General features: G+C 38.4%; 1 protein-coding gene across 1 annotated transcript in view; it reads right to left on the bottom strand.

Annotated features, from left to right (window-relative positions):
* Xpr1 (xenotropic and polytropic retrovirus receptor 1) overlaps positions 1-15,431 on the bottom strand; it is a 142,406-nt gene that overhangs the window by 10,638 nt on the left and 116,337 nt on the right. The window contains exon 12 of the mRNA XM_057770065.1: positions 1,301-1,467. Coding sequence (XP_057626048.1) covers positions 1,301-1,467 — 167 coding nt within the window. The remainder of the gene's footprint in view (positions 1-1,300; positions 1,468-15,431) is intronic.

Below are 15,431 nucleotides of genomic sequence, written 5' to 3'. Positions count from 1 at the left end.
TGGTACCAAAGCATCTGTATAAAGACAATTTTTAAAAAAAAATATTTATTTATGCTGGGCGGTGGTGGCGCACGCCTTTAATCCCAGCACTTGGGAGGCTGAGGCAGGCGGATCTCTGTGAGTTCGAGACCAGCCTGGTCTACAAGAGCTAGTTCCAGGACAGGCTCCAAAACCACGGAGAAACCCTGTCTCGAAAAACCAAAAAAAAAAAAAAAAAAAAAAAATTTATTTATTTATTATGTATACAATATTCTGTCTGTGTGTATGTCTGCATGCCAGAAGAGGGCACCAGACCCCATTACAGATGGTTGTGAGCCACCATGTGGTTGCTGGGAATTGAACTCAGGACCTTTGGAAGAGCAGGCAATGCTCTTAACCTCTGAGCCATCTCTCCAGCCCCTAAAGACAATTTTTTTTATGTGAAATTCAGCTTCTCATTCCCTTTATTCTAATATGCCGGTAAAACACTAAAATGATTCCTATAGAACTCTACTTTTCTCCCAGTTGGGCTGGCACTAACAAGTACTCATTGCATAGACAAAGGATCTGAGCACTTTGGCAGTCTTTTCCCCATGGGTGTTCATAAAGTTGCTTTTTCAGTATGTAGCTACTCATTCGGTGCACACCATGTCTACAAGAATTATTCTGAGCAGTGAGGAACATGAACACCCAAGCACCAGATATGTTAAGAAAATAGAGGCTTTTCAGCAAGTCGCCCTCTCCACTAGTTAGGACATAGCACTGCCATTTGCTTATCTGCTTACATTCCCACAGCATCTACCACATGGCAAACATGATAAATTTTTTTGTGGACTGGGTTGGTATCTTGGACTTTTTTTTTTTTTTTTTTTTTTGGTTTTTCGAGACAGGGTTTCTCTGTGGTTTTGGAGCCTGTCCTGGAACTAGCTCTGTAGACCAGGCTGGTCTCGAACTCACAGAGATCCGCCTGCCTCTGCCTCCCGAGTGCTGGGATTAAAGGCGTGCGCCACCATCGCCCGGCGTTTTTTTTTTTTTTTTTTTGAGACAGGCTTTCTCTGTGTAACCATCTTTGCTGTCCTGAAACTCATCTGTAGGTCAGGCTTGGCTTGAACTCACAGAGATCCACCTGCCTCTGCCTCCCAAGTGCTGGGATTAAAGGTATGGCCCGCCCAATTGGATAATTATATTTTTTAAAATCTTTTTAGGTTAATGTAATTAGAACTTTGAGTCAATATTTCTGTATGATCTAAGTACTGATATAGCTAAGTTTTTTTTTTTTTTTTTAAACTCTTTCCCTTAAGTGTGAACATTCCATACATACCTTTTGGGGGTATACGATTTCTTCCCGGAGAAAAGTGTTTTCTCCTGCGTTCTTATCAAAGAGACCCCAGTCCATCTTGAGATCCCAAATGAGGGTATAGCAGGAGCTGATGACACAGAAGACAACCCACAAATAAAGGAACACCTCAGTGTCTGAGTGCTGTCGTTCTGCACAAAGAGGAGAAGCAAAAAGACAAGATAAAGTGACTAAACTGAACCAAAAAACAGATGCTTTATAGTGTCCCATAAGAGAAATCCAACTTTTAAAACAAACATCCTTAGCAGAAGTATCGCCTAACAAAGGTTAGTAATAAATAAGACTTCTCTGAGGTCCAAAATTACACAAATGTTTATTAAGGAGTAAGGATCTATAATGAATCTATAACATCTCAATGTACTCTTTGGAGTTTATAAACATGTCATTTAAGCTTCTGCCATTAGGTGGCAGCTTAGGGTTAAAGATAGAAAAAGAAATCGGGTTGTTTTTGATTTTAGAGCATTTCCTTCACATACTTTGATCTCGTCAATCTTACTGTGAAGACAATCAGGCAATTCCAGAAAAAAAAAAATGCCTCAGAACCCAACAGACTGATTAGGTATTCGCCCTTTACGTTTATGAGAATGAGTTTCCCTCAAGCCACAGAGCTTGATTAGTTTTGCTTCTTTCACAGGGACATTACTAATATAAAGGCCCAATCTATATTTATACTGATAAACAGTACTTTTGGTTTTATTCTGAGAACACCATAAAGCACATTAAAACAGAATAAGATAATTTGTAAATATAGTTAATTGATTTGATCTTTTTTTGGTCTTAAGAGCCTCGTTTGCTCTCTGAAATTCTCCTTCAGTAAGTTCCAGAGTTCCCATGATGCTCTCCAGTTTCAAGACACTGAGAGATAACAATCTGGTACGGAACTGTCAGGAGAAGGAATGGTGCCTGTGATCTAGTTTCAAATCCTTTAAGGTTTGGCCAGTTTCTCAGACTGTAGCATGCACTCTCCACAATTTGTCCTACTAAAATAAACAAATATTTATTAATCACTTTAAAGTTATTAATGTGCTGAATACAGTATGATCCAAAGGTAATTAACAATCTACTGAGTGACAGACATTTGCTACAACAGTAAACTTGACTTCAAATGAAGTACAAGGAACTGAAAAAAACATCAAGGAGAATGTGAGTTTCCCACAGAAGGAAACGAGCATCAGTAGCATTTGTGATATTTCTAGAAAGTGAAATAAACAGTATTGCAAAAGTCAGGTGGATGAAGTGAGGTCATTCAAGGCTGAAGACACTCCTCCCCCCCCCCCCCCCCGCCCACTGAGACAGGGTTTCTCTGTGTTATTGTCCTAGCTGTCCTGAAATTGCTCTTGTAGACCAGGTTGGCCTCGAACTCACAGAGATCCGTCTGCCTCTGACTCCCAAGTGCTGGGATTAAAGGCGTGTGCCACCATTGCCCAGTTGATGACACCTTTGAAAAGGTTTGGGGCAGGAAAGTGTGCTATGCTTAAAAAAATTACAAGTCATCTACATCTAGGGCAGGGGACACAGAACATAAGACAGTTTGTAACAACCTGAAATGACATTGGAAAAGATATGTAGGACTTGACTGCAGAATGTCTTCCTGGGCCTTAGGATCAGCTCTGTATTTTAGAAAACTAAATGCTTAGACATTTACTAACACCAGAATTGCATAGTTAGAAGAAAAAAAAAAAACTGATACCTTAAAGGTCCAGGACAGCCAGAATTAGTATCTATCAGCTCATGAGATACATATTGTTTGCTGAAACAATCATTATTAAACATTAAGTCACATAGACATAATTAGCAATATTAAAGGAATAGACACTTGGGATTCATCACTTCTTCAAGGTACTAAACCTTGTTCTTTTCTACCCTTCCAAGATTGTATACATTCTATCTGCATGATGAAAACACTGTAGATCTTATCTCAACTCTACACTCAACATTAGGAACCTAAAATTAGGTCTGACAGAAAAATTTACATCATGGAAATCAACAAACACTAAAACCAGTGTCCCCAGTCTCTACTCACCAAGAGCTGGCTGGTTTAGTGAATAAACCCTTGTTTAGCTTCTTTTAGACAATCAGGAGGAAGGAAAGGCAAGTGATTCTGATCGATTCATCCAAAAAAAGAGCAGAAAAGCTTTGCTTGGACAGAAACTAATTTTCAGGTTTAAATTATAGTCATAAAAGTTCTCTTCTTCAAAAGTATACTGATCTGAATATTTACATTAGAACACTAAATAGGAATTTTAAGTGTCTAACACATTATTAATTATCTAGGTATATTTGGATCTGTTCAGAGGTCAGGTAACTAGTATTAGTTATCTGCTTCATGAATGCATTAAAACATGCTCACAATTCATCTATCAAGGTTTCCAAAAAGTAAAGCAAATTCAGGAATGGAATGAAACCCACTCTTCATATTTCAAAAACAAGATGAACACAGAGATTAAAAGATAAACAACTTGTTAATAAATATAATAGTAACTTATCAAATAAAATGTTTATGATAAACCTTATACTCTACAAATATTACTTCAACTTTTCCAATAATAATCTATTAATTAGTTTGCTAGTGAGGATTTGCACACAGACTAACAGGTAGGTCACAAATTGGTGCTTATCAAGTGAGTATAGGTACTACCGAGTCTTTTACTGAAAGCTGATACTCTTTATTAATTTCTGAAGAAATAATCAAATATGCATTATTGTCAAAGGAAAAGGAATTAACAGTGAAACAAAATACAGTGTACTAATTTTCCTGCATTTTTATATTTTGTTTTGTCTTCATAGTACAATTCTTAAATTGGCACAATGGTTCAGGTACCTCCCTCTTTCTAAGTCCAATTATTCTATGGAGTTTCTATGAGACACACATGGAGATTTTACTGACCTTTAAGATAAACAAATATTCTTATATAAGATTTCAAAATAAATGATATTTTACTTCACAGACTTCAATGATGAACATGTACTAAATTTTGGTCTCATTTTTGATCTTTAACATATCCCAAATAAAAAATGTTTCTCCCTTAAATCTTCCTCTTTCATTGATATTCAGGGACACACTGGATGGGTGTTATCACTTTAGGCAAGCAATTATACTGTATTATTTCTTGGCTTACACTGGTAGTCCACTTTAATAATGGCGAGAATCACAGAAAATCAAGTCATTGCTATTCTACCAGGAGTCTCTCTCTTTCTCATCTGCCACGTTAGAAGCAGAATATATGGAATAAATTTGTGGAAATGACATCCATTGAATTTAAAATAAAAATAAATTTTGTAAGAGTTGCATACCCACAGCCATGAGAGAAATAAAAAGTGAAGAGTCAGAGGAAGTGATAGGCAGAAAACCAGAACATCACCCAGCACTCCATCTCTGTCAGGAAGGGTGCTTTAGAGTGAATGAAAGGAGTAGTCTTTCACCCAGAGAGTCCCACTCTCTTAATTACCACTTTTTACACTAAAACTAGATAAAAAATGAAATAGAGAGGGCACTGTTTTCAAAGTTCAAACCTTGGAGTAAAATGAATTATGCTTGAACTTAGCACGTAATTCTGCATTTATTCCTATAGCTTCCAAACCAAATCACTGAATTATGAAATTAGTATCGTTCTCTCAAAAAAATTCAGAAATCTGAATAAATACACAGATAATCTGCAACACATAATGTAAAAGCCATATGCACTCAGAAAAAATTATAGTTTGCATTTTGACTAGTTATATGTTTCATGATAGTCTCATGACGGAGCAGCAGTGGGCACAGCTCCAGCAGTCATGAGTTCATAACTTCAAGCAGTGGGTCCTTCACAGTGCACAAGCTATGATGTGTGGTTGGTTGAGTGTCCTGAATATATTTTGATTTACAATATTCTCAGTGCACACAGGTTTAGAGGGCACAACTCCACTACAGGAGAATCAGAACATAGTCACTCATCATTACTGTGTTTTAGTTAGCATGTAAGACTGCGCATAATACTCCTGAGGTGATGACCATCTTTAAATTGAAGCAAGCAAAATAGCTATTTTTATTCTCACTTACAGTTAAAGATTCTAAAGTTCAGAGAGAAAGGAAGTGGAAAGATAGCTGGTTTTGAAGTTAAAAGATCTGGGTTGGAATATAGACTCTATCACTTCCCAACCTTGTGGTTACAGAAGATAAACACTCTTAACATGATCGAGACAAAAATACAACTAACTAGGCCCCAAGAATAAAAGAGGAAAAGAAAAACAGCAACCTTATTCAAGAAACTAGTTTTTGGTTTTTCAAGACAAGGTTTCTCTGTGTAACCCTGGTGTCCTAGAACTCACTCTGTAGACCAGGCTGGCCTAGAATCCCAGAGATCCACCTGCTTCTGCCTCCCATGTGCTGGGATTAAAGGCGTGCGCCACCACCGTGCAGCTCAAGAAACTTTTGTACTACACAGCGTGCTGTACTGAGAGCCTCTCACATTCAAAGTGAAAGGGAAGTTCTAGCAGCTATGGATTACCATGAAAATATTTCTAAGATGATGTAGAAAAATGACTTAACCACTATCTATAGAACCTAAAGGATTATCTCTGAGGTAGAGTGATGCTCAGCAAGTGTAGGACCTGGATTCAACCTTCACAACAAAACAAAGTCCAGTCAGGGAGTGGTGGCACACACCTTTAATTGTAGGACTCAGGAGGCAGAGGCAGGTGGATCTCTGTGAGTTCTAGACAAGCCAGGGCCATACATGAGATTCTGTTTCAAAAAAGTCACCCCTGTATAAACCCTAAACCAAAAAAAAAACTATACATATATTATTTCAAATTATTTTTGTGTATAAAATGATGATTATAGCAATGACAAAGATGATTATTACAGGTGAGGGAACTCATTCTAGCTTTATTTATGTATTATTTGACAATTATAGTAACAAATGTACATTTATATAGCAATACATATCTATCTACCTAATCATTTATCCATCCACCCATCCATTTACCTATCTCTATATATCTATATTTTGTTTGCAAATTTTTTAAAACAAGATTTATTTTATTTTGGTGTATAATGTTTGCTTCAATGTATACATGCATGTGTCACATTCATGAAGCTTATAAATTTCTTTAAAAGTAGAAGGGAAGAAAGTAGACAAAGAAAAATAGATGTCAGCATGATGATATTCATAAATGATGTATTGATTTTATAATATTAAATAGTATAGAAATTTCTTTATTCAACAAAGGGCTGTAACTTACATTATTTGTTATATGGATATAGCACCGAAGATTAACTTCTAAGGACAAGTGTGTTATTTGGTACATTCTACAGAGAGAATGTGGCCTGGGTAACCTATTCTGGAGAATTAGGGATGTGCTGAAGAACAAGTAAAGGCTACATTTAAAAGAGGAGAGTTGGTGCAGGTAAAACCAATTTGTAAGCGCAACCAGAGACCTGTGCATGGAGGAAAAATGTGGCTTTTGGGAGAAGCAATGGCTAGGAAAAGCTTCATGAAGGAGCTGTTCCTTGAACTGACTCTTAAAGGGACTTAGCTGAACAGTTTATGGGTGCAGAGAGAACCATTTCCAGTGAGCGGAAACCATTCATCCAACATATGAGCATCTGCTGAATGTGAACCAGATATCATCCTAGATGCTAGGTACATAGCAGTGAATCTTATTTTTACTAAAGGGCAGACAAATTTCCTGCCTCATTGAGTCTTGCTGTCTAGTGGGGGAGATCATTATCACATGCATAGATGAGCAAGAAGATTGTGGACAGTGAAAGAACCACGAGGGAAACAGAGCAGGGTGACACAGCAGATGGGAGGAGCTCCTTCTGACAGTATTCAAGCAGTGTCCAGGCAGAGAAGGTCTGAGATGAGAAGGGGCAGCTACATGAAAAACTTAAAGAAGTTACAGATACAATGCTACAATTTCTAGACACCATGTTAGAGAAAGTGAAAAGAAACACATTAACTTAAATAATACATCTTATTTAATTCATCACATGCAAAATATTTTAGTCATTATAAAATTGAGATATCTTATATTCCTTTTTATATTAAGCCCCCAACATCTAGTTTGTGTTTTATACTTATAGAATATTTTAATTTAGAGTAGACACATTTTGGGTGTTTTATAAAGCTTAGTGCCTACCATATGAAATCCCAAGTTTGAACCCAATGCTAAAGACAGAAGGAAGAGAGGGAGGGAGGAACGAAGGAAAGAAAAAGAATGAGAAAGAAAAAGAATAAAACAGAAAGAAGAGAGACAGAAAAATGGAAAGAGGGAACGATAAGAATATAGAGAAAAGAAAAGATAGTTGAGGTAATTTCAAGTGCATTATCAGATGCATGCAGCTGGTAGGCAATCAATGGAGACGTAAGCTACATCCCTGTTCTACTTCTACAAACTGGTAGTACTGGGACTGAACCCTGTGCATGCCAGGCCCTCTACCAAGAGCAACAGCCCTAGTCCCCAAGTAGGCTGTGACTGTTACTCAACACTGCTGATGAAAGGAATGGAGATAGTGTGGAGAAGCAGACTACTATTCTAAACAAAGAAACAATAATGTTAGATGGCTTGGTGTGGAATAGGAAGTTGCTTGAGGGTGGAGGTCTCCTGAGCACAGGCTGAAGGAAAGACCCAGCAATGATGGCGTTTAGGACACAGACAAGGATGACTTCCACAGTCAGACTCCAAGACAGGAAGTGAAAGCTCAGCACAAAAAAAAAAAGACACCTTGTCTCCTGAGACTGGAAAAAAGACTACAAAGAATTTCAGTTTTAGAGAAGTAAACATAGAAAGGAGTTGACAGAAAATGATTCCTGTCAATTCTCAAAGTGGAAGACAACAGCAAAATGGCCTAGAAGAGTAAAGAGGAACATGCTGGACTGGAACTTAAAAAAATACTTGCAAATTTAAAAACTCCCAAGTCAGGCATGTGTACATGCCCATAATCCCAGCACTTGGAAGACTGGGGCCTGCCTAAACCACACAGAGAGCCTCTCTGTCCCCCAAAGAAAAAGACTTCAGGATGGTTTACCTGGGGGAAAATCTACCACATATTTAAAGAACACACATTTTGTACAATTTCTTCCAAAAAGGAGAGAATACTTTCTATTGATTTTATGAAGCCAGATTCACTCTAAGAACAGAATCAAGAGCAGTATGAGAAAAGGAAAATAGGCCAGGTGGTGGTGCACACCTTTAACTCCAGCACTTGGGAGGCATTGGTAGGCAGATCTCTATAAGTCCGAGGGAAGCCATGTCTACAGAGTGAGTTCCAGGACACCCAGAACTATGTAAGGACCCTGGTTTTTTGTTTTTTTTTTTTGTTAAAGTGTAACAACCAGTTCTCTGGATATGAAATGAAACTGTATCTCTATGTTAAACACATATGATAAAATAGAAGGTATACTTGTGCAAGTGAAAATATTTTCTACCTTGACCGTATTAACATCCTAATTACAATGCTGGAAAAACTGTGTAAAGAGTGCAACATATACAAAATTATACAGACACATTTTAAAATAAGGGTGAATATATATTAATATTAATATTATCTATGTATATGTGTATCTGTCACATGTTGTGGATGTCTGTGGAGGTCAGAAGAGGGAACTGGTTTCCTGGAGTTGGAGTTAAAGCCAAAACCAAACTTTGGTACTCTGAAAGAGTAATAAGTGTTCCTAGCTGCCAAGCCATCTCTCGAGCCCCAATAAATATATATTTCAAACTTGAATGCAAACCTATAGTTTTCTTGTAAAAAGTTTAGGTATTTTTAAAACCTTTGAAAGTAAAAATCCCAAACCATGGTAATGTGGGATTCCCCTCTGTATGCTATGAATAAGTTTTATTACCATTAATTAATAAAGAAGCTATTTTGGGCATATGGCAGGGCAGAATAAAGTCAGGCAGGAAATCCAAACAGAGCTATAGAGAGAAAGTAGGCAGAGTTAAGGAGATGCCACGTAGCTGCCAAAGGAGAAAGATGCTGCAATTGCAATTTTACCTGGTAAGCCACAGCCTTGTGGAGTTATACAGAATAATAGAAATGGGTTCATTTAGGATGTAAGAGTTAGTTCAAAAGAAGCCTAAGCTATTGGTCAAGCAGTGTTGTAATTAATATAGTTTCTGTGTGATTATTTCAGGTCTGTCTGAATGGCCGGAAAATGAACAGTCTACACCATGGTCTTATTTACAATCCCTCAAAAAAATCCTCCATTTATAAAATATCTATACATAAGTATAAAGCAAAAATTATAAAATGCCAATGAAAGAAATAAAAGAATATCTAAATTAGTATAGTGTGTTCGTAGACAGGATACCAATTCTTAAACTTATAAGCAGGTTCAACATAATTCTAAAATTAATAACAAAAGGCAAAGGAATTAAAATAGGCAAGACAATTTAAAAAAAGAATAGTAAGGTAAGGTATCAGTCTACCAAATTTTGATACTTAATATGCAGTTCCAGGAATCAAGACTGTGTGATACTGGCAAACAGAAAACACTAAAGAGAATTCAAGAAAGGATCCACACAAAAATACCTAATTGTTTCTGACAGCGACATGAAAGCAGACATTCAATAGAACAGAGACAGCTGTTTTCAACAACACAGTGCTACTAAAACAGGATAACCATAGGTCAAATATAAACTTTGACTGTTTTGTAACTTAAACATAAACATTAAGTCAAAACAGAACATGGGCTTACCTGTAAAACATAAAAATAAGATGAGAAAAATGTAAGACTGAGGGCTCCCAACAGCCCTGATTGGCAGAAGCCAGCCACAGGCCCTCCCGGTGGGTGCCACTATGATGAACAGGTAAATGGTAGACAATGGGACAGAAAGAGAAGCGGAACAGTTCATGTGCTATGGAGAAAAACAGAACTGAAGACTCAACAGTGGTAAGGAACAGGCTGCTATGGGTGGCCTACACTGTTACCTGGGGTCATGTCTAGGTCAGTGCATGCTCTATGCTGACATCCATGGCCCTGTTACCATTGAAGGTCATATGGATCTGGGCTGCCACTGATGCCACGTTGATGTCCAACGGCCATGCTGCTACTGAGGCCATATTAACCTGAGTGACCTGTGCTACCACCACACACCATGATGTCTGGTCCAGAGCTGCAGCTGAGGGTCATGTCTTGGTTCATGCAGCTGGGGTCTGTATTAATGTCTGTGGCCTGTTTTACCACTGGGAGTTATGGGACAGCTGGCCCAGGTGGCCTGGACCCTAGAGAGTTGGTCCTGCCCCTTTCTCACTGACTGCCTCAGCTGAACTGGCCCCAGTGGCATAGGCACACAAGAGCTGGCCCAAACTTTCGACTGCCATGGGCCAACTGGCCACCCCACTTGCTGGCTGCTGCAATAAGAGAGTTGGTCCCATGGGGGGGGCGGGGCTAGCCCCACCTCTTACCATGTGTATGAGAGATCTGGCTTGGACCATAACATGAGGGATGGGGGGTGGTCCCAGCGGCACAGACTGAACTCTGCTACCACCTATAGGCACACATCCATGGTTTTGAGTTGGTCCATCCCAACATCTACCCCATCTATGACCTGCTGGAGCACATGAAGGGGACTGGTCCTGTGGAACTACTGCAGCAGGATGTCCATGACTCAGAGCAAAAGCAGGATATGTGAGAGGGTTTTCGGTAAGCATCCAGTATTGATGGTGTACCAGAAGCCTTAAACCAGACCAATGACTCATTGCAATGAACATTTGCTAGTAAAGCTAACTGGACAAAAAGGCATATTGTAAGAAACACTACAGCTCCCAATGACACTGCAACAAACAAATATGTGATGGAGAGGTGGGAAAGATGGAGAAGTGAAGTGGTTTTGTTTCTGTTTTGTTTTAATTATTTTTATTTTTGAAATTTTCTTTTTCGGGGACAGCTACAAGAGTTGAGGACAGACATGGAAAGGCTGGGAAATGAGTTTGGTATTGGGGTGTATAATGTGAAATTTCCAAAGAGTCAATAAAAAATTATGTTAATAATAAAAAGACTAAGATAAAAGAAGAAAAATCTAGGCTCAGGTAAAGAGTTGTCAGTCTTAAAACTAAAAACAAAAAACAACAACAAAAAACCCCCATGGTTGATGAACTAAACCCTGCCCTGAAAAAGGCCATGTTAAGAGAATAAAAAGCTGTAGATGGCAAAACTTATTTTAAACACTATCTGATGACTTCTATTAAAGTATATAAAAAACTCAACAAATTCAAAAGTTCAACCAAAAATGGGTAAAAGGTATACATTGGTACCTGAAAAGGCTAAGGTTGTAGCTCAGTCTAAGTATGTGCTTAACACACTCAAGGCTTTGGGTTCAATCCCGTGTGTATGTGTGTGTGTGTGTATGCGCACGTGCATGCACGCATGCATACAAGCTGTAAAGTTACATTTTGTCCACTACATTCGAAGAAGCATATAGATGACATGTCTTGTTTATTAGCATAATAGCAAACTTCCCCCTATGTTTTTTTATAGTTCCTTTTAAAAAATATTTTATTTTTTCACATGTATGGGTGTTCTGTCTGCATGTATGTCTGTACACCATCTGTGTGCCTGGTGCCCTTAGAGACTAGCACATAGGATCTCCCGGAACTGGTGTTATGGACTATTATGAATCACCATGTGGGTGCTGAGAGTCAAACTGGTCTGCTGGAAGAGCAGCCATTACTCCTAACAGTTAAGTCATCTCTCCAGCACCCTCCCCACCCCCCGACAGTTCTTAAAAAGCAAATTTAAAACCATAAAATACAGCGCGATACAGACCAGTAGGCTGACTTGGAGTGAAAAAGCACTTGCTGTGAAAGCCTGACTGTTGGAGTTTGATGCCTGGAACTCATGTAAAGGTAGAAGGAGAAAACAGACTCCACAAAGGTGTCTTATGACATGCACATGTACACGACGGCACACAATGCTCTCCCATTATATAGATAAATAATAATGATGAAATAAAAATGTAAAAGGAACACAACACTAAGCAAATTACTCATGCTAAATCATTTTCTCACTACTTGAAATAGCATCAATTTTTTTTTTTCGTTTTCCAAGATCAAGGTTATTCTGTGTAGTAGCCCTGGCTGTCCTGGAGCTTACCTGTAGACCAGGCTGGTCTCAAATTCACAAAGACCCACCTGTCTCTGCCTTTTGAGTGCTGGGATTGAAGGTGTGCATGATCGTCACCGGGTGAGCATTAATGTTTCTGTTTTCCTCTGATGCATAGGTAACTTTTCTTTTCTTGCAGAAGGGGAACTTGGAGCTGACTCCATACTGTGTGAACCACTGCTGTGGCTGTTAGGATGAAAGGTAAGTTCCTGGCTCAGTGTTCGGTAGATGTGGCATTTAGGGCCAAGAACCAGGAAATGGGTATCTCCTTATAAATACAGCTTACATCATTCTTGATCACTGTACTTCCGTGTTTTCTCAAAGACAGCTCTGTCCCATGGAATGACAGCATGCTACTGTACCCGACTGGTTCTGTTTTGTTTACCTGGGCTTTAACACTGTGTAGTGCTCAGGGTATTCTACAAACTTAGAAGAATGGTACAACAAAAATAATCCTAAGGCCTTGATGTAAATTCTAGCTCTGTTACCCACTTGCTAGCTGATTTTGAAGGTACACTCTCTCTATATATAGTCATAGGTTCTTCTACTTCCTAGATGTAAGACTTTGGCAAATATCTTATCCAGTTTTTAATTTCCTTCCTTGTCACATGAAGATCAAATGTCTGGCTGTTTGAAAGACTCTCTCCTTGACCTGCTTAGTTAGGACTCTCTACTCTCTCTAGGCCCCAACCCTAGCATCTGGGATTTATAGGTTCATATCACCTACCTGTAGCAAGCATCTTGCTAAGTTTAGAGTCTCCAAACCCAACAGGCATCAGAGAACCTATGTCAACCTTCAGTAAGAATCCTGTCAAGTCAGTTTAGCCAGTGTGCCTAATCCTGATGTTTCCTTTTAGTAACTTTCCATCCTTACCTTCCTTCTTGGCTATAAATCCTCATTTGTTCATTCTTCCAGAAGTGGAGTTACAAACACAAAAAGAATAATGACCACTCTTCCTCACTAGCAATACTTCTCAATAAAATGCCACCTTAAGAACTTCCCAGAACCGGGTGGTGATGTCTCATGCCTTTAACCCCAGCACTTGGGAGGGTTGAGGCAGGTGGATCTCTGTGAGTTGAAGGCCAGCCAGGTCTACAGAGTAAATTTCAGGACAGCCAAGGTTACAAAGAGAAACCCTGTCTCCAAAAACCAAAACCAAACCAAAGCAAACCAAAACAAACAAACAAATAAGAAAACCAAACCAAACAAAAACAAACCCAAAAAACTGCCTAGCTTTGCTTTTAATATCCAAGATTGCTATGAATTAAGCTAGTTAGTACATATTAAATTAAAATAGTGTCCAGTCCATAGATGTATCCCATAAACACTACATTTGATAATACAGGTATTCTTTTTGTTTTGTGTTGTATGCATGGAGGCCAGAGAATAACCTTAGGTGCCCTTCCTCAGGGGCTATTTCTACTCCCTGAGACAAGGTCTCTTCCTAGCCTAGAACTTGCCAAGTAGTGCTGGTGGGCTGGCCATAAGCTGTCAATCTACCTGTTTCTACCAGTTCAGCACTGGGATTCAAACATGTGCCATTCATCACACCTGGTTTGTAGACTGTGATATCACTCACTAATCTTCATCTACTCTTTGCAGAAAATGGCATTATCCTTTGACAAGCTATTGTGTAATGTTTCAGGTGCTGCTGCTACTAAGTCTATTACAAACTTGTTACATTGTTTCATTTTTTACTATATAATGCCATGAACACGCCTTAATTTTTCACAACTCCTCTATTTATTCTAGTTATAGAACTGGATTTACTAGAATAAAAGACATATATTTTGGTTTTTCGAGACAGGGTTTCTCTGTATAGCCCTGGCTGTCCTGAAACTCATTTTTTAGACCAGAATGGCCTTGAACTCAGAGATCTGCCTGCCTCTGCTTCCTGAGTGCTGTGATTAAAGCTATGCACTACCATGCCAGACTCTTAACAAATAACCAATTACCAGAGAGGGACTGCTCACCAATCTACCCTGCAGCGAACATCATCACTCTCCCATCAATACTACTTTAACTTGCATTATTCTACTATTAATGAACTGAAACACTGTTAATGTGTTTATTCTGCAAAATTATGTTTATGTCCTTTGCCAATTAAAGAATCAATTTATATTGTTTTCCAAATAATGGTAGATTAGATTACAGCTAAAAAATATTCATCCCCTTCAGCCCATCCTTGTTTCCAAGACAAGAATATTCTTTGCCTCAGTGATGTTGGGTTTGGTGACTGGTTTTAGTGTTAGAAAAGTCTTTTGACCTGTCTTGTGAGTTCCTTTGGCTAACAAGAAGCAGGCAGATGGTGAGCAGAGAGGCTCTGCATGTATTTGTGCAGCAGGACTTGCTTCCTCAGTGCCATGACAGGAGATTCCTTTCTAACTGTTGCTCCATGAGGTGAGGCTCCAGAATAAGCATACATGGAACAGACCCACCCCAAACGACAGTGAGAACAACGTCCACAAAAGATAGTTCAGCAGAGGCAGCCTTAACATATGAGCCCAACCTATTCCAGTCAATTTCCAGCTGACTCAAAGAGGCTCAAGCAAGAAGAAATTACAGTTATTTTACTTACCAAACTTTGATTATATAGCAACAGCTGATGAGTAAGTAAACTTACTGTAGTGAACTATATAAGCAACTGGAAGAGATCCATATAAATCTCTCCCTCTCCCAAAGTACAACATATAGTAGGAATAAGCCCTTATAGTCTATTTGCTCACTTATTTTTTGCCTTTTCTTTTTGTGCTAAAAATATGTAGACACAATAAGTTCATTGTTTTTCATTGATAACATCAATGTAAAATTATACATACATACATACATATATATATCACATGCTTAAAGTTTTAAAGGTTTTAAAACTCTGTGTAAGCGGACTCTATCTTAAGTAAAAGATGTTTTTAATAGTTTTACGCGAACATTTAATAAATAAATGTGATCTCATCTTTTTTTCTAGAAAAAAAAATTAAAAATTCTATCAATCCTCAAATTTCTCTCT

Source organism: Chionomys nivalis, chromosome 5 (genome assembly GCF_950005125.1).
Source record: "Chionomys nivalis chromosome 5, mChiNiv1.1, whole genome shotgun sequence".
NCBI classification, from domain to species: domain Eukaryota; kingdom Metazoa; phylum Chordata; class Mammalia; order Rodentia; family Cricetidae; genus Chionomys; species Chionomys nivalis.
The sequence above is the reverse complement of the archived record's forward strand: the minus strand, read 5'-3'. Positions and strand labels throughout refer to the sequence as shown.